The 20419-nt window shown below is 50.9% G+C and overlaps 1 protein-coding gene across 2 annotated transcripts; it reads left to right on the forward strand.

Moving 5' to 3' along the window:
- The first annotated feature begins 13804 nt into the window (after positions 1 to 13804).
- On the forward strand, positions 13805 to 19885 carry LOC111161434 (cytochrome P450 2A13). Of its 2 annotated transcripts, XM_022525072.1 has the most exons (9): positions 13805 to 13999; positions 14277 to 14439; positions 15193 to 15342; positions 15578 to 15738; positions 16738 to 16914; positions 17389 to 17530; positions 17922 to 18109; positions 18772 to 18913; positions 19442 to 19885. In XM_022525072.1, the coding sequence occupies exons 1-9, from the start codon at positions 13820 to 13822 to the stop codon at positions 19621 to 19623; spliced, it is 1485 nt and encodes a 494-aa protein (XP_022380780.1). In that variant the 5' UTR covers positions 13805 to 13819; the 3' UTR covers positions 19624 to 19885. The 2 variants fall into 2 exon arrangements, with proteins under 2 accessions (XP_022380780.1, XP_022380781.1); XM_022525073.1 differs by lacking the exon at positions 14277 to 14439 and having other exon boundaries at positions 13820 to 14018; positions 19442 to 19623.
- Positions 19886 to 20419: the final 534 nt, after the last annotated feature.

Raw genomic sequence — 20419 nt, forward strand, 5'->3', positions numbered from 1 at the left:
TAGGCAGGTATCTGGAATAACAAATTGAATAAAGGGGGTGTGTGAATGTATTTGTTTCCCATCTTGGAATCTCCGATCACAGTAGTTAAGAGAAATTTTTTTTTAAGATTTTATTTATTTGACAGAAATCACAAGTAGGCAGAGAGGAAGGCAGAGAGAGGGCGGGAAGCAGGCTCCCCACTGAGCAGAGAGCCCAATGTGGGACTCGATCCCAGGACCCTGAGATCATGAACTGAGCCGAAGGCAGAGGCTTAACCCACTGAGCCACCAAGGCGCCCCAAGAGAAATTACTGAAGGTTCGTCTTAGAACGTTTTTATTTTTAAGGGACTATGATTCTGTGTACAGTGATTATAATTTTTCAAGTCTCTGGTACTGAGACTGTGGTTCCCAGGTCTCATGGATCTTTGTGCTGTACCTCGAAGATTGTGTGAGTCACAGGTTTCCCAGCTTCTTCCCAAGAGACGGTGCACGTGGATAGTTATAGTCTGAAGAGGCAGTGTTACTAGTGTGCTTGTTATGAAACAAGACACCGTGCATCTGGGGTTTCCTCATTACCCTCCCATCCCTCCCCCATGGAAAGCATCTGAAAATGGAACCTAAGCTGTTCACACAAATCTGAAAATGTTTGGAACTGGATAACTAGGGTGTATTATGAAACACACAGGGCTCTGGAGGTTAAGTAACATCATACTTGACTTTTCTGTTGCCTGTGTGTAGAATGAGAAAGGGCAAGAAAGCATCAGAAAGATCTGATTCAAGTCTGGGTATGGCTACTTTTTAGCTGTGTCATCGTGGCTATATCATTCAATACCTTCAGACTCCATTTTCTCACCAGCAAAATGAGAATAATGGTCATTAGGAATCAAGGGCTCTAAAGTCATCAATTTCCTGTCCCACCATGATATATTTTGCTATCCCAACTAGGTCTCCACAGTATGGCACTCCTGCCATCTCAGAAACATCCCACCCAAATTTGTTAAAATTCAACCCTACCCCCATGCATGGAAACCATGGTGTCTCGGCAAATCATCCTTGCCACCATTTCTTCCCAGCCCTCATATGTATATTTCTTTCTACCACGACCAAATTTCATGATACTTTTTCTCTCAACCAGGACCTTAGCTGGTTTGGGTCATTTACGGGTGATGGGACCCAAAACTTTGTATCTGGATTATCTAAATCTCCAATAGCTTGATTGGTTTTGCAGTTGTTATAATTTTCCACTAATGTTCCATCATCAGGTCTTCAGTCTCTGCTAGGGGTACTAGGAAGTGAGCAACTGTTTCTCCAGGGAATAATTCTGCTTATTCCTCCTGGTGGATAAACTTTATGGATTGTCTCTGCCAAGGAAGAACCCAGCCTAGAGAGACTGTACAGGACAGTGATAAAGAGTCTTGGCTTTGCATCTAGATGGCTTTGGTTCAAATACACAATTCACTATTTACTTGTTCTGCAAGTTTAAGCAAATCATTTCACCTGCTGAAGTCTTATCTTTTCTCTTTATAAAATGAACGTGAACTCGTGGTGTGCTGGAATGGGCCAGTACCAGCTCATGGGAGCCACTGTGCATCTCTTCACAATTCCACTGGCTGGTGACTTGATGTTGAGTTGATAGCTTGAAATCAGCTAGAAGTCAGAACATCCGCCCCACCCCGCCTGCGGAAAGCCCGCCGTTAGACACTTCCCAGTATTACCGCTGATACTGTCCCTTCCTTTCGAACTTGTTGTAAAGATGAACCGTGGGACACCACGCAAGAAAAATGGTTATTACGTCTGCTGACATGTTCAATAAACGTTAGCCCTTATCAACCCTTATCTTTAGTATTATATGGGTAAGACAAAACAGTCACACAACAATTGGGGATTATTATTATCTGATTGCTATTTTTTAGGACATATATAGATGATATTTGAGTCTCAGGTCAAAGGGCTCTGGAGGAAGGAACCTGGGCTGCTGAGACATGTTTGACCCAACAGATAACCGGTATTGAGCCTGAATCCCTGAGATAGTGCGGTGCACAAGGGCAAGCAGCCTGAAGCCAGATGGCCCTGTGTGACTCAAGCAAGTTACTTACCCCTTATTTGCTTCATGTTATTATTTTCTTAATGTTTTCAAGATTTTCTTTTTTTAAAGATTTTATTTGTTTAAGGCAGAGAGAGAGAGTGCATGGGCAGGAGTTAGGGGAAGAGAGGGAGAAGCAGGCGCCCCACTGAGCAGAGACCCCAATGCGAGACTTGATCCCAGGATCCTGGGATCATGACCTGAGCTGAAGGCAGATGCTTAAACCGACTGAACCACCTAGATGCCTCCTGCTTCATGTTATTGTACAATGAAGGTAATCACCACATCTCTGTTTTGGCATCATAAGGATTAAACACACTGAAAAGGCTGCTCTTGATGGGAGGCGCTCAGTATGTGTTAATTGCTCTTATCCCTGTAGCCATGGGCAGTTTTCCAAGCCCTTGACCATCTGGTTTCCATTTTGACCTAAAAGCAAGACATCTGAGTGAGGAGGCAGAGGTCATCCCCATTTCACAGAAGGGGAAATAGTGGCCAGCTTCGGGAGTTAGGAGAGTATAGGGTGTGGTGATCGGTCCTGGGCTAGAAGCCAGCACTTCTTCCTCCCCCACCTTGAGGTAGCTCTGAACCTTCTAGCTAATGTTGTGAATTGAGATTTTCACTAAATGGGGAGTCACCGTTCAACTTTCTGGAGCTGGGCACGGCGACAGTTCAGTCAAAGATGAGCAGGGGAGCATAGCTGTCTCTGAGATGATTTAGCCCAGCACCTCTGCTGAAATCTGGTCACACCTGCTTTCTCTGTTAGCTCTGCTATTATAGGATTTATTGTTCCTCCCTCTTCCCATCCATCCTCTCCTGCCTGCTGACTAATCAGCCAATCACATGTCCTTCTCTGGGATGAGCCCCGGGGTTTACAGAATCAAGCCGAAGATAGCCACTCCTTCATCATAAGAAGTGGTGGGAAGGATTTTTGATGGGCGTTGTGAAGAAATACCAACTTCTTCAGAGAGAGATCTGCCATTCTAGGGGAACTTCTGTTGGAGTCTCTAGATAGGAATGATGCTAAGGTTTAAAGAGCCGGTGATTCACAGGTTCTTACTCCACAGCTCTGGTTCTGTGTATCAAGTCGTGGCTCGTTAGGGAGAATGAGGAAGAGAAGTTGTTTGCATCTAGGTGTCTCCGTGGTCATCCTGTTCATGTTAGAACAGATTACAGTCAGAGTTGAATTATCCCTCATCCCTGGGAGAGGTGTAGGACAGGGATAAACAAAAACCTCCCCAGAAGCCCTGGGTCCGGACTCTTTGGTTGCAAGTGGTAGAGACTCCCTTCAGACCAACCTTAGCAAAAATGGTGATTTGTTAACTCGCCCTGAGTCTGGATTCAGGTGCTCTGAGAGATGAGTTTTCTGGACCCTCCCATGACTGAATCTTTTGGATCTACTGGTCTATGTATGACTTGGTTCTCTTTTAGGGCTTCCCCAAGTGCTTGTAGGATGGTCTTATACAGTCTTGGGCCTACCTTGTCTTTGTCAGATTATATTCCTTCCCTATTGGCCCTTGCCCAATGGGCAGATTCTATTTCTCGCCCTTCTACTTCACGTTTGCCCACTTAACTTGCTTTGGGGAGTAAAATGTGAGTGAAAATGAGTTGGTAAGCATAAACGTTAAGGATCATCTCATTGCTTTGCTACTTTTCTTCCCTCACATGGTACTGGCCTGTCACAGGTAGATGCTTCCTCTTCAGTTGGTCCAGCGAACAAAGAGGACATGAAGGAAATCTATAGCTAATTAGCACCAAGCATGACTTTGTGTGAGTGCTGTACCCTTGTTGAATTATCGGTGTTGTCTAACTTAGTCTAAGCTGACTAAATATGTTGTATTTATGGTTCTAGTTTTTAAAGACGGGGCAACTCTTTCCCCAGAAGCTCAAGCAAAAGTTTCAGGAAGAAATCCGAGTGGTCAGGTGACCATCTCTTAGGAAATCTTGGTGGTGGCAGGGAGTGGGGGACTGTGATTGGTCATGCCTGCACCATGATCCCACCCACCCTGTTCTCCAACCCAGACCACACAGGAACTTGAGCAAGTTTCCAGTGGAATGGCGGAGGCATAGTTCTCAAAGGAAGGGATGTTGATAAGGGATAAAAATGTGTCTAGTGCAGATCTCTTCTTCGGTGGAGAGCTGGTCTGTGGGTTAGGATGAGATAAATTTGCCCAGGGATCAAGGGACCCGCAAGGACGTTCTAACCTTTCCCCTTTTGAAGCTCATTTTTCTTTCTTTCTACCTTTTTAGAAAAGATTTTATTTATTCGTCAGAGAGAGAGAGAGCGCAAGCGCACACAAGCAGGGGGAGAAGTAGTCTCCCTGCTGAGCAAGACTGACACAGGGCTCCATCCGAGGACCCCAGGATCATGACCTGAGCCAAAGACAGATGCTTAACTGACTGAGCCATCCATGTGCCCCGAAGCTCATTTTTCTTAGAACCCCTCTTATAGATTGGGATGTGTCTGGTTTAAGTCCGATGCCATAAAAAGACTCCAAGGACCCCAGCGGGACTCTTACTTTGAGGGCAGGAGGACCTGTAGTAGGTCACCTTGCATCCATGTTGATGGAAAAGGAACTGGTCCAGGCAGAGTGCCAGGTGGAAGCAGAAGAGCCTTCATCTTCACTCATCAGGACTTTGGAACCACCTCTGAACATGTGACACGAAGCAGAAGAGCCATAACCCTAGAAGCTCATTTTTGGGATTGTATATTTATGTTGCCTGTCAAGAGAGAAGGCCTAACAATGTAGTTACGGGCATAGCTCTGAGATCAAGCTGTCTGGGCTCAAATCCCAGGTCTGCCTCTTGCTCTCTACTCTCTCTTGGGCAAATGACTCGGGTTAGCTGGGATGTAGTTTAATTATCTGTAAGAGGGATATAATAGTTGTATTTGCTTCAAAGGATTGTTGAGAGGATTAAGTGAGTCACTGAATGTGAAGCCCTTCAAACAGAACCTAAAGACGATCAGAAACCTATGACCATTGCTTATGACTATGTGAACTCCACTAAGAGCCCCCCCTCCTACCCTCCCCAACCAACCCAGGTTCTCTTGGGCTGCTGGCCCAATCATTTCTCCTTCCTTCATTTGGAAAGACACATACCCTCTGCCCAGGTTTGTTAACTTACTCTGAACAAGTAACACACTCACTTGCTTCCAAATGCAAAAGCTGTAAATCGATAGAGAGTGAAATTGGCTTACGCCAGCCTATCCTCCTACCTTTAACTCCCCTCAGCCAAAGGAAACCACTTTAAATTTTTACAATTTTTAAAAAATATTTTATTTATTTATTTGACAGATAGAGATCACAAGTAGGCAGAGAGGCAGGCAGAGAGAGAGAGAGAGAGGGAAGCAGGCTTCCCGCTGAGCAGAGAGCCCAATGCGGGGCTCCATCCCAGGACCCTGGGATCATGACCTTAGCCGAAGGCAGAGGCTTTACCCCAGTGAACCACCCAGGCACCCCAAATTTTTATTGATTTATTTGAAGGAGGTTCCGTGCCCAACTTACCATCCTGAGATCAGAGTTGCATGCTCTACTGACAGAGCCAGCCACATGCTCCCTAAGGAAGCTACTTTATTATTATTATTATTATTATTTTTACTTTTAAAAAATATTTTATTTATTTGACAGAGAGAGAAAAAGAGAACACTAGCAGGGGGAGCAGTAGAGGGAGAGGGAAAAGCAGGCTCCCCATTGATCATGGAGCCTGATACGGGGCTCGATCCCAGGACCCAGAGATCATGACCTGAGCTGAAAGCAGCTGCTGAACGACTGAGCCACCCAGGCGGCCCAGGAAGCTACTTTAAACAAACTATCATTCTTGTATATATCCTGCTATTTCTTGTTCAATTTTTTGCCTTTTTTTTCTTTGATAATTATAAATTCCATGTAGTAATGGGCACGGATATTGAATGAATGGGCTTGAAGAATTTCAACAATTGTATCTGATATGTTGGAAGACTCTTCTGTGTCCCATCTAGTCATTTTTACCCCGAAGCAATGATTGTCCCGACCTTAACAAATTTGTGTTGCCCAGTTTTGAAATTCACATATATGGAATCACAGCATGGGAATGTTTTCTTTTAGTGCTTGGGTTTTTTCACATCGGTGATAATTACTCAATAGCTATTATTTACTAACCCACTCTATAGCCACTGGGCATTTAGGTTGTTTCCAGTGTTCCGCTGTTTTGACCAACGCTGTTGTGAACATTCTAGTACTTAGGTTTTTGTGGGACATGTGCACTCAGCACTCCTAGAATACACCCTGGTGCTGCTGCCTCATTCATTAATAATGTGTTTCATTTTAGTAAACTGCCAGTTTCCTAAAGGGATTGTTTGAACGTACATTCCCAACAGCAAGGTATGAAACGTCTTAAAAAAAAAAAAAAGGTTGTATTTATTTATTTGAGAGAGAGAGCGAGAGAGAGGAAGAGCTCGAGCAGGGGCGGGGGGAGAGGGGGCAGCAGACACCGGATGAGCAAGGAGCCGGACACAGGGCTTGATCCCAGGACCCTGGGATCATGACCTGATCTGAAGGCAGACTGCTTAACCTAATGAGTCACCCAGGTGTCCTCCTTTTTAAAAGATTTTATTCTGAGTTGATAGCTGTTATTTTCAAGATTTTCAACCATTAAGAGTCGAAAGTCCCCAGAGCACTTCTAGAGTATGACTCTCCACCCTCTCATAAAACCCTACCTTTTTGGAGTCTCTCTCCTCATCCTTGTCTTCTGGCAAATGTTCTCCCTCTCTTTCCTCCAAGACCTGCCCTGCTCCTGCAAGAAGGCACACCTGTGGGCATGCGCTGTACCAACAACCAGACAGAACCTTGACTTTCTTCTGCTCCCTGGCCTTCCCCTCCCACCACTCACCCTGGTCCTTGCTGTCATGTGAAACTCAAACAAAAACAGTTCACTTTGGCCAAACCCCTTATTCTACTCTCTGCTTCACTGGGGTGAAGCTTGGCTAGGTCTTTGGTTTAATGTTCCAAAGAATGCAAACATAACAGAAGGTCAAACATCCCTCCCATGGAGAGACCTGTTTTATTTTTATTTCCTTTATACAATCAGAATCGTCTGTTCTAGGCTTACAAGAACCACAGGATTATCAGGAACAGTTTTCTGATGTCTCATAAAGAGAAGGGAGGACTTGGCCACCCAGCATGGTGGTTAAGAGCATGAAATCTAGAGTCAACAACATGAGGCCATGCCCGGGTCCCACCCTGATCAGCCGTGGAGCCCAAAACAACTCACTCCACCCTCTTTGGGCCTTGCTTCACTCGTCTGCAACTGGAGACGGTCAACCCGACCTCACCGGCTTGCTGTGAGGATTTTAGCAAGATCATGCCTGTAAAATCTTCACACAGTAACATCATGAGCTCACTGAATGCTACCATTGTCAGCAGCGCTCGTGTTTAAATCTGAACCAAGAAGGCTTACCTAAGATTCTCACCTGGGAAGGATTTGGAATTAATTACAGGTGGTTGATTTCTCAACTCTGGGAATGTACTAAATGCCATCAGCTGTTTGCGTTAAAAGGGGTAATTTTTTTAAGGTTTTTATTTATTTATTTGACAAAGAGAGAGAGAGTGACAGCAAGAGAAAGAACACAGCAGGGGGAGTGGGAGAGGGAGAAGCAGGCTTCCTGCTGAGCAGGGAGCCTGATGCAGGGCTCCATCCTAAGACCTTGGGATCATGACCTGAGCTGAAGGCAGACTCTTTACCGACTGAGCTACCCAGATGCCCCTAAAAGGGGTAATTTTTAAAGAAGTATTTCTTGATTTATTTTTTAAAATTTATGTATTTATTTCTTTAAGCTCCACACCCAACATGGGGCTTGAACTCAAAACCCCAAGATCTGGAGTTGCATGCTCTCCTGACGGAGCCAGCCAGCTGCCCCTTCACATCAACTAAAAAACAAAACAAAACAAACATTCTCATTTTAGAGAGGTCATAGATTTCAGCCACGCTTGCGGGCATGAGCCAGGTTTGTGGAGAGTTTCGGGTCAGGCGAGGAGGTGGAGGACAGCAAGCTGATTGATGAGGTTGGCACAGGGAACAGGGGCCTGGCCTGTGAGGCTCTCTCTGCCCTGCCCTCCGCTCCTCCCCCACCTGTGAACTCATCCTGCGAGACCCAGTTCCAACAACACTGACTCTAGGAAGCCCTCCCAGCCCTCAGCCCCGAGTACTACACTATGACACATAATTACTAATGAGCATTCGTGGGGTCCTTGAGGACTTTGGTTGATCCGGGTCTGCTGTCCCGCTGGTCGGAGAAATCCCTAGAAGCAGGGACTGTGCCCAGTTCCCAACGTGTCCAAAGTGGAACTCATTATCTCCTTCCTCAAACCTGCTTCTGATCTGTGTCCCCAAACCGATAAATGACACCGCCATCTACCCCACACTGGGCTCCTCCCTCGCCTTACCCCACACAGCCAGCACATAACCAGGTAAGAACTGGTTCTTCCTTCTGTCCCTTTCTCCAACCCATGCCTCCTCTCCATGCTCATGGCCCCGTCCTCTGTCCCCTGGAGACTATGGAAGCCACTTCCGTGGCTCTGGACCTGTAGTCTCCTCTTCCCCATAAATCTCAGCAAGCTCTCCGAAACACAAATCTGGCTGGCTTGTTCCCCTGCCTAAGACCCTCTGGGGCTCCCCATCATCCTAGGACAGAGTCCACACTCCCCGCCCGGTCGCACAAGGTCCAGCAGGTCTGACTCCTGCTGATGGCTTCAGCCTCATCAGTGCACACGGCCCGGATCCTTCCACCCTCAGGATACCTGACCACGCTCCACTGTCTTGGCACTCAGGTTCCTCTGCCCAGAAGTCTCCCTCCCCACTGTCCCCATCCTGCCTTGGAAAAACCCCTACGTGGCCCTCTAGTGGCTCAGCGTGAACTGACAAGCGTGAAGCAGGGGCTATTTCTGGGCCCCTGCAGACACCTGCGCCTCTCTCCCCGCTCCCCCAGCCCAGCCCTCTGCCTGCGCCTTCTCACCCCAGCCCTGTGCCGGCTTCAGGAGGGCAGGGCTCAGGGTCACCCCTGTGTCCTCAGCATCCCTCAGCAAGGCTGGGACGGAGTGGCGGGGTGACAGCGCTGGGAGGATGACTGTCCTAAATGTGCTGAGTGGCTTAGGGGGCTGGGGGCGCTGTGGGAGGGAATTCTATGAATGGACGTTCGCCTTGATCCGATAGGAGCTGACCCACCTCAGAATGCTCTCAGGACACACCTGTCCCATGCAGCCCTTTTCTGCCTGCTGTGACCCTTGAAAGCCCAGGGACACAACACCCTGACAAATAGGGAATTACTCGTGTTTTTAAGATGGGAAGTGGAGAGCTGGGCCAGGGCTGCGTCTGAGCGCAGACAGACAGGCACCAGCAGATCGCAGCCACGTGTACACAGCGTGGCCCATGTGCCTACACACTACGCCAGCACACACACACACACACAAAATGTCCACCCACACAGCCGTACACTGTCACCAGCAGGACCTGCATACAAACACGTGTGGGCGCACAGTCAGACGTCAGGGCGGATACACGGACACTCACGAGACGTCCTCCCACAGGCGTACTCCAAACCATGTACTTGGTTGCCCACAGACACAGACACGGCTGTGCATTCAGGCACACCGGCCTGCGCACACACCCCCCTTTGTGGGCTCACACAGACGGACATGTCTAGACACAAACAGGTATGGAGACCCGCTTATGCACAAACACTCCACAGACGGGAGTGTCATAAATCCATTTATCCACATGGACATGCCGACACGTACACGTGCTCAGATGTGCAGAGATCCCAAGCATGTGCCTGGAATGACACGTAGACGTATAAATAAGAAGATACACAACAGAGGCATCTAGGAGAACCCGCTGCACAGGCTGGCAGGAACAGAAAGACCCAGGAGCACACAAGAGGGCGAGAGGGCGGGAGGGCAGACGGACTTGCAGGGAAGACAAAGAATAAAGAATAAGACAGTCAGATGCAAGGGGAGACACAGATGGGCAAAGTGCTCTGGGGGAGGGGCAGACAGCCTGAGGGTCTATCCTTGATCTGCCTTCCCCACCCACTGCCTACTCCACCGACCCTCCAGAAGACTGCCCCCAAGGTCCATGTTCCATTCTCAGCTCCAGCGGGGGGAAGGCTCAGTTGTGCCAAAGAAGAAAGGGCAGGTGGGGTGTCTGGGTGGCTCAGTGGGTTAAGCCTCTCCCTTCAGTTCAGGTCATGATCTCAGGGTCCTGGGATCTCAGGGTCCTGGGATTGAGCCCCGGGTCCTGGGATCGAGACTCTTTGCTGAGCAAAGAGCCTGAGCAGGGCTCTTTGCTCAGCAGGGGAGCCTGCTTCCCCTTCTCTCTCTGTCTGCCTCTCTGCCTACTTGTGATCTCTCTGTCAAATAAATAAAATCTTTAAAAAAAAAAAAAAAGAAGGAAGGGCAGGCAGGTTCCCACAAGGCTTTCTCTCCCTTCCTCCTTTCCCAAAGAAAAGTATTTGGAGCTTTAGACCAGAGAATGTAAAATCTGGAAGGGGGTTTAGAGAATCCCCTGCTGAATCCCTTACTCATCATCCCACAGAGTAACGGGAACAGCTACTCATTTTTGGCACTTAATGGCCATGTACTTCAAACCCATTAATCGATGACTCCTCCCATGATAAGCTAAGAGATACATCCTGTCCTTGGTTGGCCTCAGGAGGGTCAGAGAGGTGAGGTGACCTGTTCAAGGTCCCCCAACAACGAAGCAATAGTAAGATATTTCATCCATGCCTTCACTGTGTGCTTCACTGCTGCTCCATTGTCCAGAAAGGGAAACTGAGTCCCAGGGAGGGAAAGAGATTTTCCTGGGCGCTGCCCTAACTCACCCTGGAAACTGATGCCCACCCACGCTGTTTGCATGCTGGCCTGGCATACTCCTGCCTCTGGGGGAGAAGGAATGTGATGACAGATGCTGGCCTCGCTCGTTTCCAGAGTTACCAACAAGATCAGGCACACTTGACCTCTGTTGCCAAGTACTTCTGTCGGCCATACGCCCTACTTCTCCCCAGCTCATGACAGCCTGTCTGAACGCTCCGTGCCCTGGTTGGTGCCAACTTCACTGACAAACTCTCTAAATTCTACCTCCCTCCTTGCCAAAGAAGACCAAGGGGAAGTGGGGGGGGGGCGGGGCACGGATGGGCTTGTTGCCAGCCCAGGTGTAGGCTGGTGTTTGGGATTAAAAGGACTGATAGCCACCAAGCCTGTGCTAATCCTTCCCTCCTCTGTTCCCTTTAAAACCAACAAACTTTCCTATCTCTGTTTTGCTTTCTGCTCTTTGTTCCCTCCCTATAGGAATCCAGCTTAGAGGTCTAGAACCTCAAAGTTCTTGGAGCAACATGCCTGTCCTGAGAGTGCCAACCTCTCCCACCTGCACTTGTCCTAAGTCAGAGTTGGCATCTGAGTGGGTGGGGGCAGGTTTCCAACCATCAGATGCTGCCTCGTGCCCATCGAGGCCCCGATCAGGCCCACGGGAGACCAGTCCAGCTCCCACATGATGTTCATGTCAGAGCCGGCTGGGACCAACCTCTGAGCCACATGGCGTCAGCCCCAGTGGCCACTGGGGCCCGCTCGCAGACCTTCCTGCAGCCAGAAGTGGCTCTGTGAGTGTTCTCCTGGCATCAAGTTCAGGGTCCACTTGCTTTCAACTCCAGTGTCTAGCGGGGGCGAGCCAATGCCAACGGCAGAAGTTGCTAGCGTATCTCTGTGTCCAACGCCAATGCCAATCCCACACCACTCCTTGCTAAACTTGGGCTCCACTTGGCCCTCAGGATGGTCTAGGTCGGTCAGTGGAAGCAGGAGAGGACAGGGTTCAAGTCCCAGCTTCCTACCTGCTACCTGTGTGACCTCGAGCAAGTGGCCGTGGGGAGACCTGCTCTTCTGAACAGCGAAAGGGGGGTGCTGTGAGAGAGCCCCGTGCTAGAGGGGTTCCGTGGGGTCACATTCACGCACTGGCTCTTCAGTTAGGGCTCACCAAAGCCTAGTGCCTCACTGTTAAGGAAGAAGGTGACTGAGGGAAGGACAGCAGGGCCACCATCTTTCCTCTCTCTCACTGTCAGCCTCCAGGGCCTGGCTCTCTCCCCACTCAGGAGTCTCCCCAAACCTCTCCCTGCTGCCGTTCCCTCTGGGTGCTGCCAGCCCTGCCGAGCCCAGAGTCACCCCAAAGGGACCTCCCACGCCCTCACACTCTGCCTCCTCTTCTCGAGTGCCCCCTTTCCACTGGTGGGAAACCCAGCCCCAGAACGGGGGTGCAAGCGTGTGGAGCAGGAGATGCAGGAGCCCCTGACCCCTGTTCTCTGTCCTCAGTACTCTCACACACCAGACGGGGACCAATGGTAGCACTTCTACCAACAGCGACAATGGAAATGGTGAAGACGCCCCTAGGGGTCTGGGTAGGACTGGCGAGGCTCTCTGTCAGTTACAGCCCTTGAGACACTCGGGACTTCTTGGCACCATATGGGTGGATGTCTTTACTGTTTCCAAGTCCTGCCCAGGGCCTCTGGCACGGAGACCACAAGTTACCCTTCCTTCCTAAGAAAGGTTCCCCTTAAATGTGGCTCTGGACTTCTACCTCTTTCCCAACCACAGAGGGGCAGTGACACCGATCCTGACCTTGCTTTCAGGTCCCCGTGGGGATTCTGGGATACCTTTGCCCAAAGCAAAGGTAGGTCAAAGCCTGGGCAGGTGCTGACCCTTTGATCCTGCTGGAGTCCCGCATACTTCTTCTGGGAACCCCGCATCACAGCTAGGGGTCCTCCCTCACCCCAAGACCCTCTAATCCACTCCCTGGGATTTCCCCTTCCAAGACCTTTTTTATTTTTAAAGTAGGCTCTACACCCAGCCTGGAGCCCAACTCTGGGTTTGAATTCACGACCATGAGATCAAGACCTGAGCAGAGGTCAAGAGTCCAGTGCTTAATGGACTGAGCCACGCACGTACCCGCTCCCCTCCTGAGACCTTTAAATGTACAGCCCTCCTCCTCAAACCCCCCAAATCCACATCCATAGCCACACATGCTGTCCCATTTCAACACTCTTTTTTTTTTTCTTTCTTCTTTTTTTTTGAGAGAGAGAATGAGGGAGTACCTGGTGGTGAGGGGAGGGGTGGAGAGGAAGAGGAGCAGGGAGGGGGCCAGAGGGCAGAGGGAGAGAGGGAGAGAGAGAATCTTAAGGAGGTTCCCCACCCAGCCCAGCCCCGAGCCTCACACTGGGCTTATCTCACAACCCCTGAGATCATGACCTGAGCCAAAACCAAGAAGCAGATGTTTAACCAACTGAGCTACCCTGGTGCTCCGCATTCCAACACTCTTAAACCCAGATCTCTGGGTTCGTTTTTCTGGAGACCTCAAAATTTGCAATACTAGGGTCCCTTCTCATTCTGAGTCCGAAAATCCAAAGCACGGGGGTGCTCCATGTACAAGAATTCTAAACTCTTCAGTTCTGGAATTTATCTACTGCTTCAGTCAATTCTGCAGCCCTGGGGTGGTCCCTCCTGAGGGCCAACACACTCTGTCCTGGGGACCTACTCCTCATTAATCCTCCTGGGGTCCCCGCCTCCTGCCTCACTGGCTGTGTGCCAAGCTCAGCAGTGAGCCCAGGGTTGGGGGGAGGGTTAGCTGGGGGAGTGAAATGGTACAATTATGTAACGAGTGCCAAACTCCGCCTTCCTCTCCCAGGTCATATAAAGGCAAACCACCCCAGCCAGCACCATCTGACCGTCTCTCCCAGGGCCACCATGCTGGCCTCAGGGCTGCTCCTCGTGGCTTTGCTGGCCTGCCTCACCATCATGGCTTTGATGTCTGTCTGGAGGCAGAGGAAGCTCTGGGGGAAGCTCCCTCCAGGACCCACCCCGTTGCCCTTCATCGGGAACTACCTGCAGCTGAACACAGAGCAGATGTACAACTCTCTCATGAAGGTGTCAGGACACGGGATGGGTGCAGTGGGGTGGGGCTGGGCGCTGGCCTGATTGAGCTGGGACTGAGTGGCAGGGGATGGGCGAGGTTGGATCAGAGTCTTCAGAGAGTGGAAATCTGCACGTTGGGCTGCAGGGTCCCAGACAAGAAAGAGCAGATCTTGGGATGTCCAGCCCCTTGAGTATCAGAACCTGGGGACAAGGCATGCAGTAGGTGAGGGCTGGGCACAGGCCGGCTCCCAGTGGGGGCCGCAGCCTCTAAACCCCCCACCTCCATCAGATCAGTGAGCGCTATGGCCCGGTGTTCACGGTCCACCTGGGACCCCGGCGCATCGTGGTGCTGTGTGGACATGAGGCGGTGAAGGAGGCTCTGGTAGACCAGGCTGAGGAGTTCAGTGGGCGAGGCGGGCAGGCCACCTTCGACTGGCTCTTCAAAGGCTATGGTGAGGAGCTCCGGGTGGGGGCTCGTGGCCAGGCACACCTGATGGCCTCAGTTTCCCCACTGCTCTTCTCCTGACTCACCCACCTGAGCCTGTGGCTGAGTTCTACCCCTGTTCTCCTCTGTCCCTGTCCCTGGTTATTGTGGCCTCTCCTTTGTCTTCTGTAGCTTGGCTCAGGGTGTCTGCATCCCTGTTCCCCCTGCTTCTTGGCCCATCTCCCCATTCTCTCCCATGGATGCCTCTTCCTCTTCTTCCATCTTGGATCCCAAGTCCTCCGTCCCCGTATCCTTGCCTCCAACTACTCTGCTTCTGACTTCCCCAAGCTTCTGTCTCCCTCTGTCTGCCTCTTTCTACCCTGTGTGAGAATCTCACCTTGTTTCTGCTCTCTCCAGACCTTCTCTGTTCTCTCTCCATATTTTCCTCTTTCTCCAGCTCCGCGTTAGGATCCTTCATGTTTTTTATTGCCACTTCCCAGATCTCCACAGAGATCAGACTCCTCTTCCCCTCCCCTCCCTCTTTCTCTCTGTTTATGTGTCTCCATCTCTCAGTCTCCCTGGCATCTAACTTGCCTCTCTCCTTCTGATTCTTTTCTTCCAACCCGGTCTCTATCTCTTTCAGTGTTTCTCTGACCCTGAGCTGTATTTCTCTCTCTCTCTCCGCCCCCAATCCATCCTTCTACTCAGGCCAGTCGGTCAGCTCTCTCCACCTCTGTCCCCGCCCCTCCCCACCTCACCACACCCTATGCTCCCTCCCCAGGTGTGGCATTCAGCAACGGGGAGCGCGCCAAGCAGCTCAGGCGCTTCTCCATCACCACGCTGCGGGACTTCGGAGTGGGCAAGCGGGACATTGAGGAGCGCATCCAGGAGGAGGCAGGCTTCCTCATCGAGGCCCTCCGGAGCACGCAGGGTGAGCGGGGCTGGGAGTGAGCGAGAAGGAGGGATACACCAGCACGATGAGGGCTTTCTCCTCAAGGAAGGGGACTGGCTTGGGGGAAGGCATCAGGGTTCCAGGCTCTGGGTCTTGTGTTGGACGTCTGAGTTCTCACTCCAGTGCCCTCCTCCAATCTTCAAGCTGGCATGAGACAGCCCAGTTGACGCTCCCCCAAATCCCTGTCTCTCTCCAACCCTATCCCATTCCCCAGGCGCCTTCATCGATCCCACCTTCTTCCTGAGCCGAACAGTGTCCAATGTCATCAGCTCCATTGTCTTTGGGGACCGCTTTGACTATGAGGACAAAGAGTTCCTGTCCTTGCTGCGTATGATGCTGGGAAGCTTCCAATTCACAGCTACATCTACAGGGCAGGTAACCCGTCCCAGTCTCGCTCTAAAGCATCCCTACCAATTGCTTTCCCATGTGGAGACAGGTGCCCTGAGCTACCATCCTCCTCCTCTCCATCAAAACCACTCGTGAACAGTGGAACACTTACACCAGAATACCCACTTTCCAAGGACACCTGGACATCTCCACAGATGCTCCCCCCACCCAAAAATAAAAACCAGACCAAACAAACAACAGACAGAGCCTGCAGGGAAGAACATGTAATCCGCCCAGCCAAGCTGCCTGGACATTGGTTTCATCCCACCTGACCTACTGGTCCCTAGGAAGACAGTCCACCTCTTTGTATCTTAACACCTGAACAAGTGACCACCTCAGCCCACCTCCTGAATACAGGTGCCCCAGGTGCTATAAAATACAGCCCACCAAAATCATTAGGTGTCCCAAACCCTACAGAGCCCCATGGAGTACCTGAACATCTGGACAGGTGCCCCAACCAAGAAGACCCCTCCACATGTAAACACCTGGATGGATGTTTCCCCAAACACCCAAAGAGTGTCCCCCAACCCAGCTGACTCCCTTACAGAAGTGCCCCCATCACCTCTGTGAAATCTAAAACAGGATCAGCTATCTCCCCCCACCTCAACACTTGCCCACCCGTCCCAATTGAATACCTCAACACCTATGTAGAAGAAAACAGATCAACCCCTGAACAGGAGTCTCCCAATTCAACCGCATCTGAGTATCTGAACACCTAGATGTGTTCTCCAATCCAGCCTCACCCGAACACCCGAAACCCAGATACACAGCCCAGTCCTTCTCACCTATATTCTGGGACAGGGGCCCTCAAGCCTAACTCACTTAAAAACTTACGTATCTCCTCCCATCAAGCCCCATACGAATCCTAAACACCTGGACAGATGCCTTTAAACCACTTCCTTCCTTACCCCAAGAAAGATCGCGCTCCCAGCAGGACCTGCCCGCGAATATCTATCCTTCCCGGCCATTATTCTCTCCTGTCCTCAGCTCTATGAGATGTTTTACTCAGTGATGAAACACCTGCCAGGGCCACAGCAGCAGGCGTTTAAGGAGCTGCAGGGTCTGGAGGACTTCATAGCCAAGAAGGTGGAGCAGAACCAGCGCACCCTGGACCCCAACTCCCCGCGGGACTTCATCGACTCCTTCCTCATCCGCATGCGGGAGGTACAGCCCAGCGGCCAGTGCGGCAGCCCCAGAGTCAGGCAGACGGAAACCAGCTGGGATGGGGAGACCAGGGGCCCCTTCAGATCACCCCCATCGTGACAGCCTCACAATCTCACGTGTGATACCCGGGCTGCTCCGTCTACCAGCGCTTTCCACGGGCAGGACCTGCGTGTGCACCATAAGGCAACGCTTCCACACCGTGCACTCGCCGTCAGTGTCCCTTTCCTTCTAAAGGGTCCTCCCTTAAAACAGTGACACCAGGGCTGACACTTAAAGGGCAGGGAGGTAGCCAGGGAGAGAGTGTGGGAAGGGCATTTGGCCAGAGCCAGACGCCCAAACAAAGCCCTGGCAGAACTAGGCTCTCTCTTCCCACCCCTGGTCTGGACCTAAGAGAGGTGCGTCCAGATGGAGAGACCCCGGCAGGGCTCTGAGGGCTGAGGGGAGGGGGCCTGGCCTGAAGCCCTCTCCCTGCAGGAGCAGAACAACCCCAACACGGAGTTCTACATGAAGAACCTGGTGCTGACCACCCTGAACCTCTTCTTTGCGGGCACTGAGACGGTCAGCACAACCCTGCGGTACGGCTTCCTGCTGCTCATGAAACATCCACACATGGAGGGTAAGGCTGCGGGGATGGGGCCCTGGCCTGGTGGCCACACCACACTTCCTCTGAGCCCACTGCAATGTCCCCACCTTTCCCAGATGCCTGGAACCTCACCCATACCCTGCCACCCAGATGCTAGGTGATATTCTGCAGAGTGTTAGTTGGGTTTCACTGGCTGTTAAAATACCAAAAATGTGTGAACTGAGCTCCCATGCTGAGCCAAATGTATATGAGACCATATACAGGTTGAGATCAGGTGAATAAGACACTGTCCCCAACAATGTTTATGGCCAACGTCTGTCTTGAATGGTCACACATCCGTGTCACACATGGATGTACATATTTGGACTACTGTCGCCACCCTGAGACCCCCAGATACCTAAACACATTTCCCCTCCTCCCACAGCCAAACTCCATGAGGAGATAGACCGGGTGATTGGCAAGAACCGTCAGCCCAAGTTTGAAGACAGGGCCAAGATGCCCTACACAGAGGCGGTGATCCACGAGATCCAAAGATTTGGAGACATGATCCCCATGGGCCTGGCCCGCAGAGTCACCAAGGACACCAAGTTTCGAGAGTTCCTTCTCCCCAAGGTACTTTCCTATCCCTGCTAGGAGGACCTCCAACCTGCTCCCTGGGATCCAGCATCCCATCCCCCTTAGAAGCTTCCCAGCCGCTGTCCCACTGCCTCAATCAAACACTTCCTCAACCACCATGTCCCTTCAACCTTCCCACTCAGAGTTTCTTGAATCCAGTAGCTCCCCCAGAGCTCTTGCCACAGGGATTATGAACCCCATGTCCCCAGACGTCCTCTCTCAAAAGACAGGACTTCATTTCCAGACCTCCTCCCTCAAGGACACGAGTCTCATGTCTCCCAAACATCCCGCCTAAGAGACACAAATCCAGTGTCTTTACAACCTCCTGTCTCTGGAAGCACGAACCCCCATGTCCTCTCCACCGCCACCGTGGGAGACATGAACTGCACATCCCCCACACCTTCTGTCCTAAGAGACACAGAGCCTGTGTTCTTCAAACTTCCCTTCGCCCAAGACATAAGCCCCACGTCTGCATAGCTTCCTGCCTCTGACACACCAATCTCCTGTCTCCCAAAGCTCTTCCCTCCGTGGACCCACACTCCCACGCCTCCCCTTCCTCATCACCTAGGGCACCCCAATCGTCCCTCCAACCTCCATGCATTTTCAGCACACTGTGCCCCCATTCTGCCTTATCAAATAACCCCTCTCCTCCTTCCCAGGGCACCAAAGTGTTCCCCATGCTGGGCTCCGTGCTCAGAGACCCCAAGTTCTTCTCCAACCCCCAAGACTTCCACCCAGAGCACTTCCTGGATGAGAATGGGCAGTTTAAGAAGAGTGATGCTTTTGTGCCCTTCTCCATTGGTAAGAGACCACTGTCTGCGGCTAAGCCACCGCTCCCACCAACAGGGCCGTCTTCTCCTCAGCTCCCCTCTCTAAGGGGCAGTCTGATGCCTTTCTCCAGCTTGGAAGTCCTTCTCGTGATCGACCTCAGCTGCAACCCCTATAACTACTTGAGCTTCAGCAAAAGGATAAGGATGATCACACCTGTCTCAGGGATGGGGGAAATCAAAGCCCTTAGTGAGTCACAGATTTGTCCAGAGTCATTTAAATTCTTTAGATTCCTCAGTTGGAGGTGAGAGCCAGCAGCCAGATCTGAGTGTGCACCCGGAAGGAGGGGCGTCTAAACTTCCCATTGCTACAGCTAGCTCACCCCCGTCCCATGCACAAGGGAAACTGATGCTCAGAGAGGATTAGAGAGGTCTCTGAAAGTCTCTCAGGCCAGGCTCTTCCAGCCCCTCATTCCTGGGAGAAAGCATATGGGGGAGGGTAGTGGCGCAAGGGGCAGTGAGAGCAGGTCTCACCTCCAGCCCTCCTCTTCTGTGTCTTCAGGAAAGCGCTACTGTTTTGGAGAAGGCCTGGCTAGAATGGAGCTCTTTCTCTTCCTCACCAACATCTTGCAGAACTTCCGCTTCAAGTCCCCGCAGCTGCCCCAAGACATCGACGTGTCCCCCAAACACGTGGGCTTTGCTACCATCCCACGAAGTTACACCCTGAGCTTCCAGCCCCGCTGAAGGAGGGCTGTGGTAGGGCAGGGCTGGAGGAAGAGCAAGGTAGAGGGAGGGATCAGAGGTGGGGCTACGGATGGGGGCGGGGTTAATGACGGGCCGAGGCTAGTAGGAGGGAGGTGGCTTAGGGGAAGGATGGGCAAGGTGAATGGGAGAGGAAGAGGAAAGGAATGGGGTCTTGTCTGTTCACCTTGCTAGAGGCAGAGGCTTAAGAGGTGGGATAAGATGAAGAACCTTACACTATACTGTTAATAATAATAATAATAATAACAACAACAACCACCTTATTATTTTGTATCGAATTCTGCGTCAGCTCTGTGCTAAGAGCGTCACACACTTCTATCACTTAATGGTCACAAACCTATGTGCCAGGGAACGTGCTCATGCCCATCTCTCAGGTGACAAAGCTTATCTGATTCCCAAGGAATCTACAACAAGAACAAAAAATATCCTCGTAATAAATGAATTTAGTAAGGTCACTGAACATACAAATGTCTTTTTCTGTTGTTGTTTTCCTACATATTTTAGGTAATCAAAATTAAAAACACAATAATACTTTAGTCACTGAAAAAAAAAAAACAAAATACTTAAGTATAAATCCGACAACACATGTACCAAGGCTGTACGGTGAAAACTACAGAAGACTGATGAAATAAATAAAATATATTTTAAAGACTTTATTTATTTATTTGAGAGAGAGAGAGAGAGAGAGAGAGAGAATGAGCACAAGCAGAGGGAAGGGGCAGAGGGAGAGGAAGAAGCAGACTCCCCACTGAGCAGCGAGCCCTATGAGGAATGTGAT

The sequence above is a fragment of the Enhydra lutris genome, unplaced genomic scaffold, assembly GCF_002288905.1.
Source record: "Enhydra lutris kenyoni isolate GAN:26980312 unplaced genomic scaffold, ASM228890v2 scaffoldscaffold85, whole genome shotgun sequence".
Lineage (NCBI taxonomy): Eukaryota > Metazoa > Chordata > Mammalia > Carnivora > Mustelidae > Enhydra > Enhydra lutris.

Excerpts from the sequence above, each read along its gene's own strand:
- LOC111161434 (XM_022525072.1), top strand. The coding sequence starts at position 13,820 with ATGCTGGCCTCAGGGCTGCTCCTCGTGGCTTTGCTGGCCTGCCTCACC. Across the intron at positions 15,343-15,577 it reads GGCCCTCCGGAGCACGCAGG|GCGCCTTCATCGATCCCACC; the intron begins GTGAGCGGGGCT and ends CCCATTCCCCAG. Across the intron at positions 15,739-16,737 it reads CAGCTACATCTACAGGGCAG|CTCTATGAGATGTTTTACTC; the intron begins GTAACCCGTCCC and ends TCCTGTCCTCAG.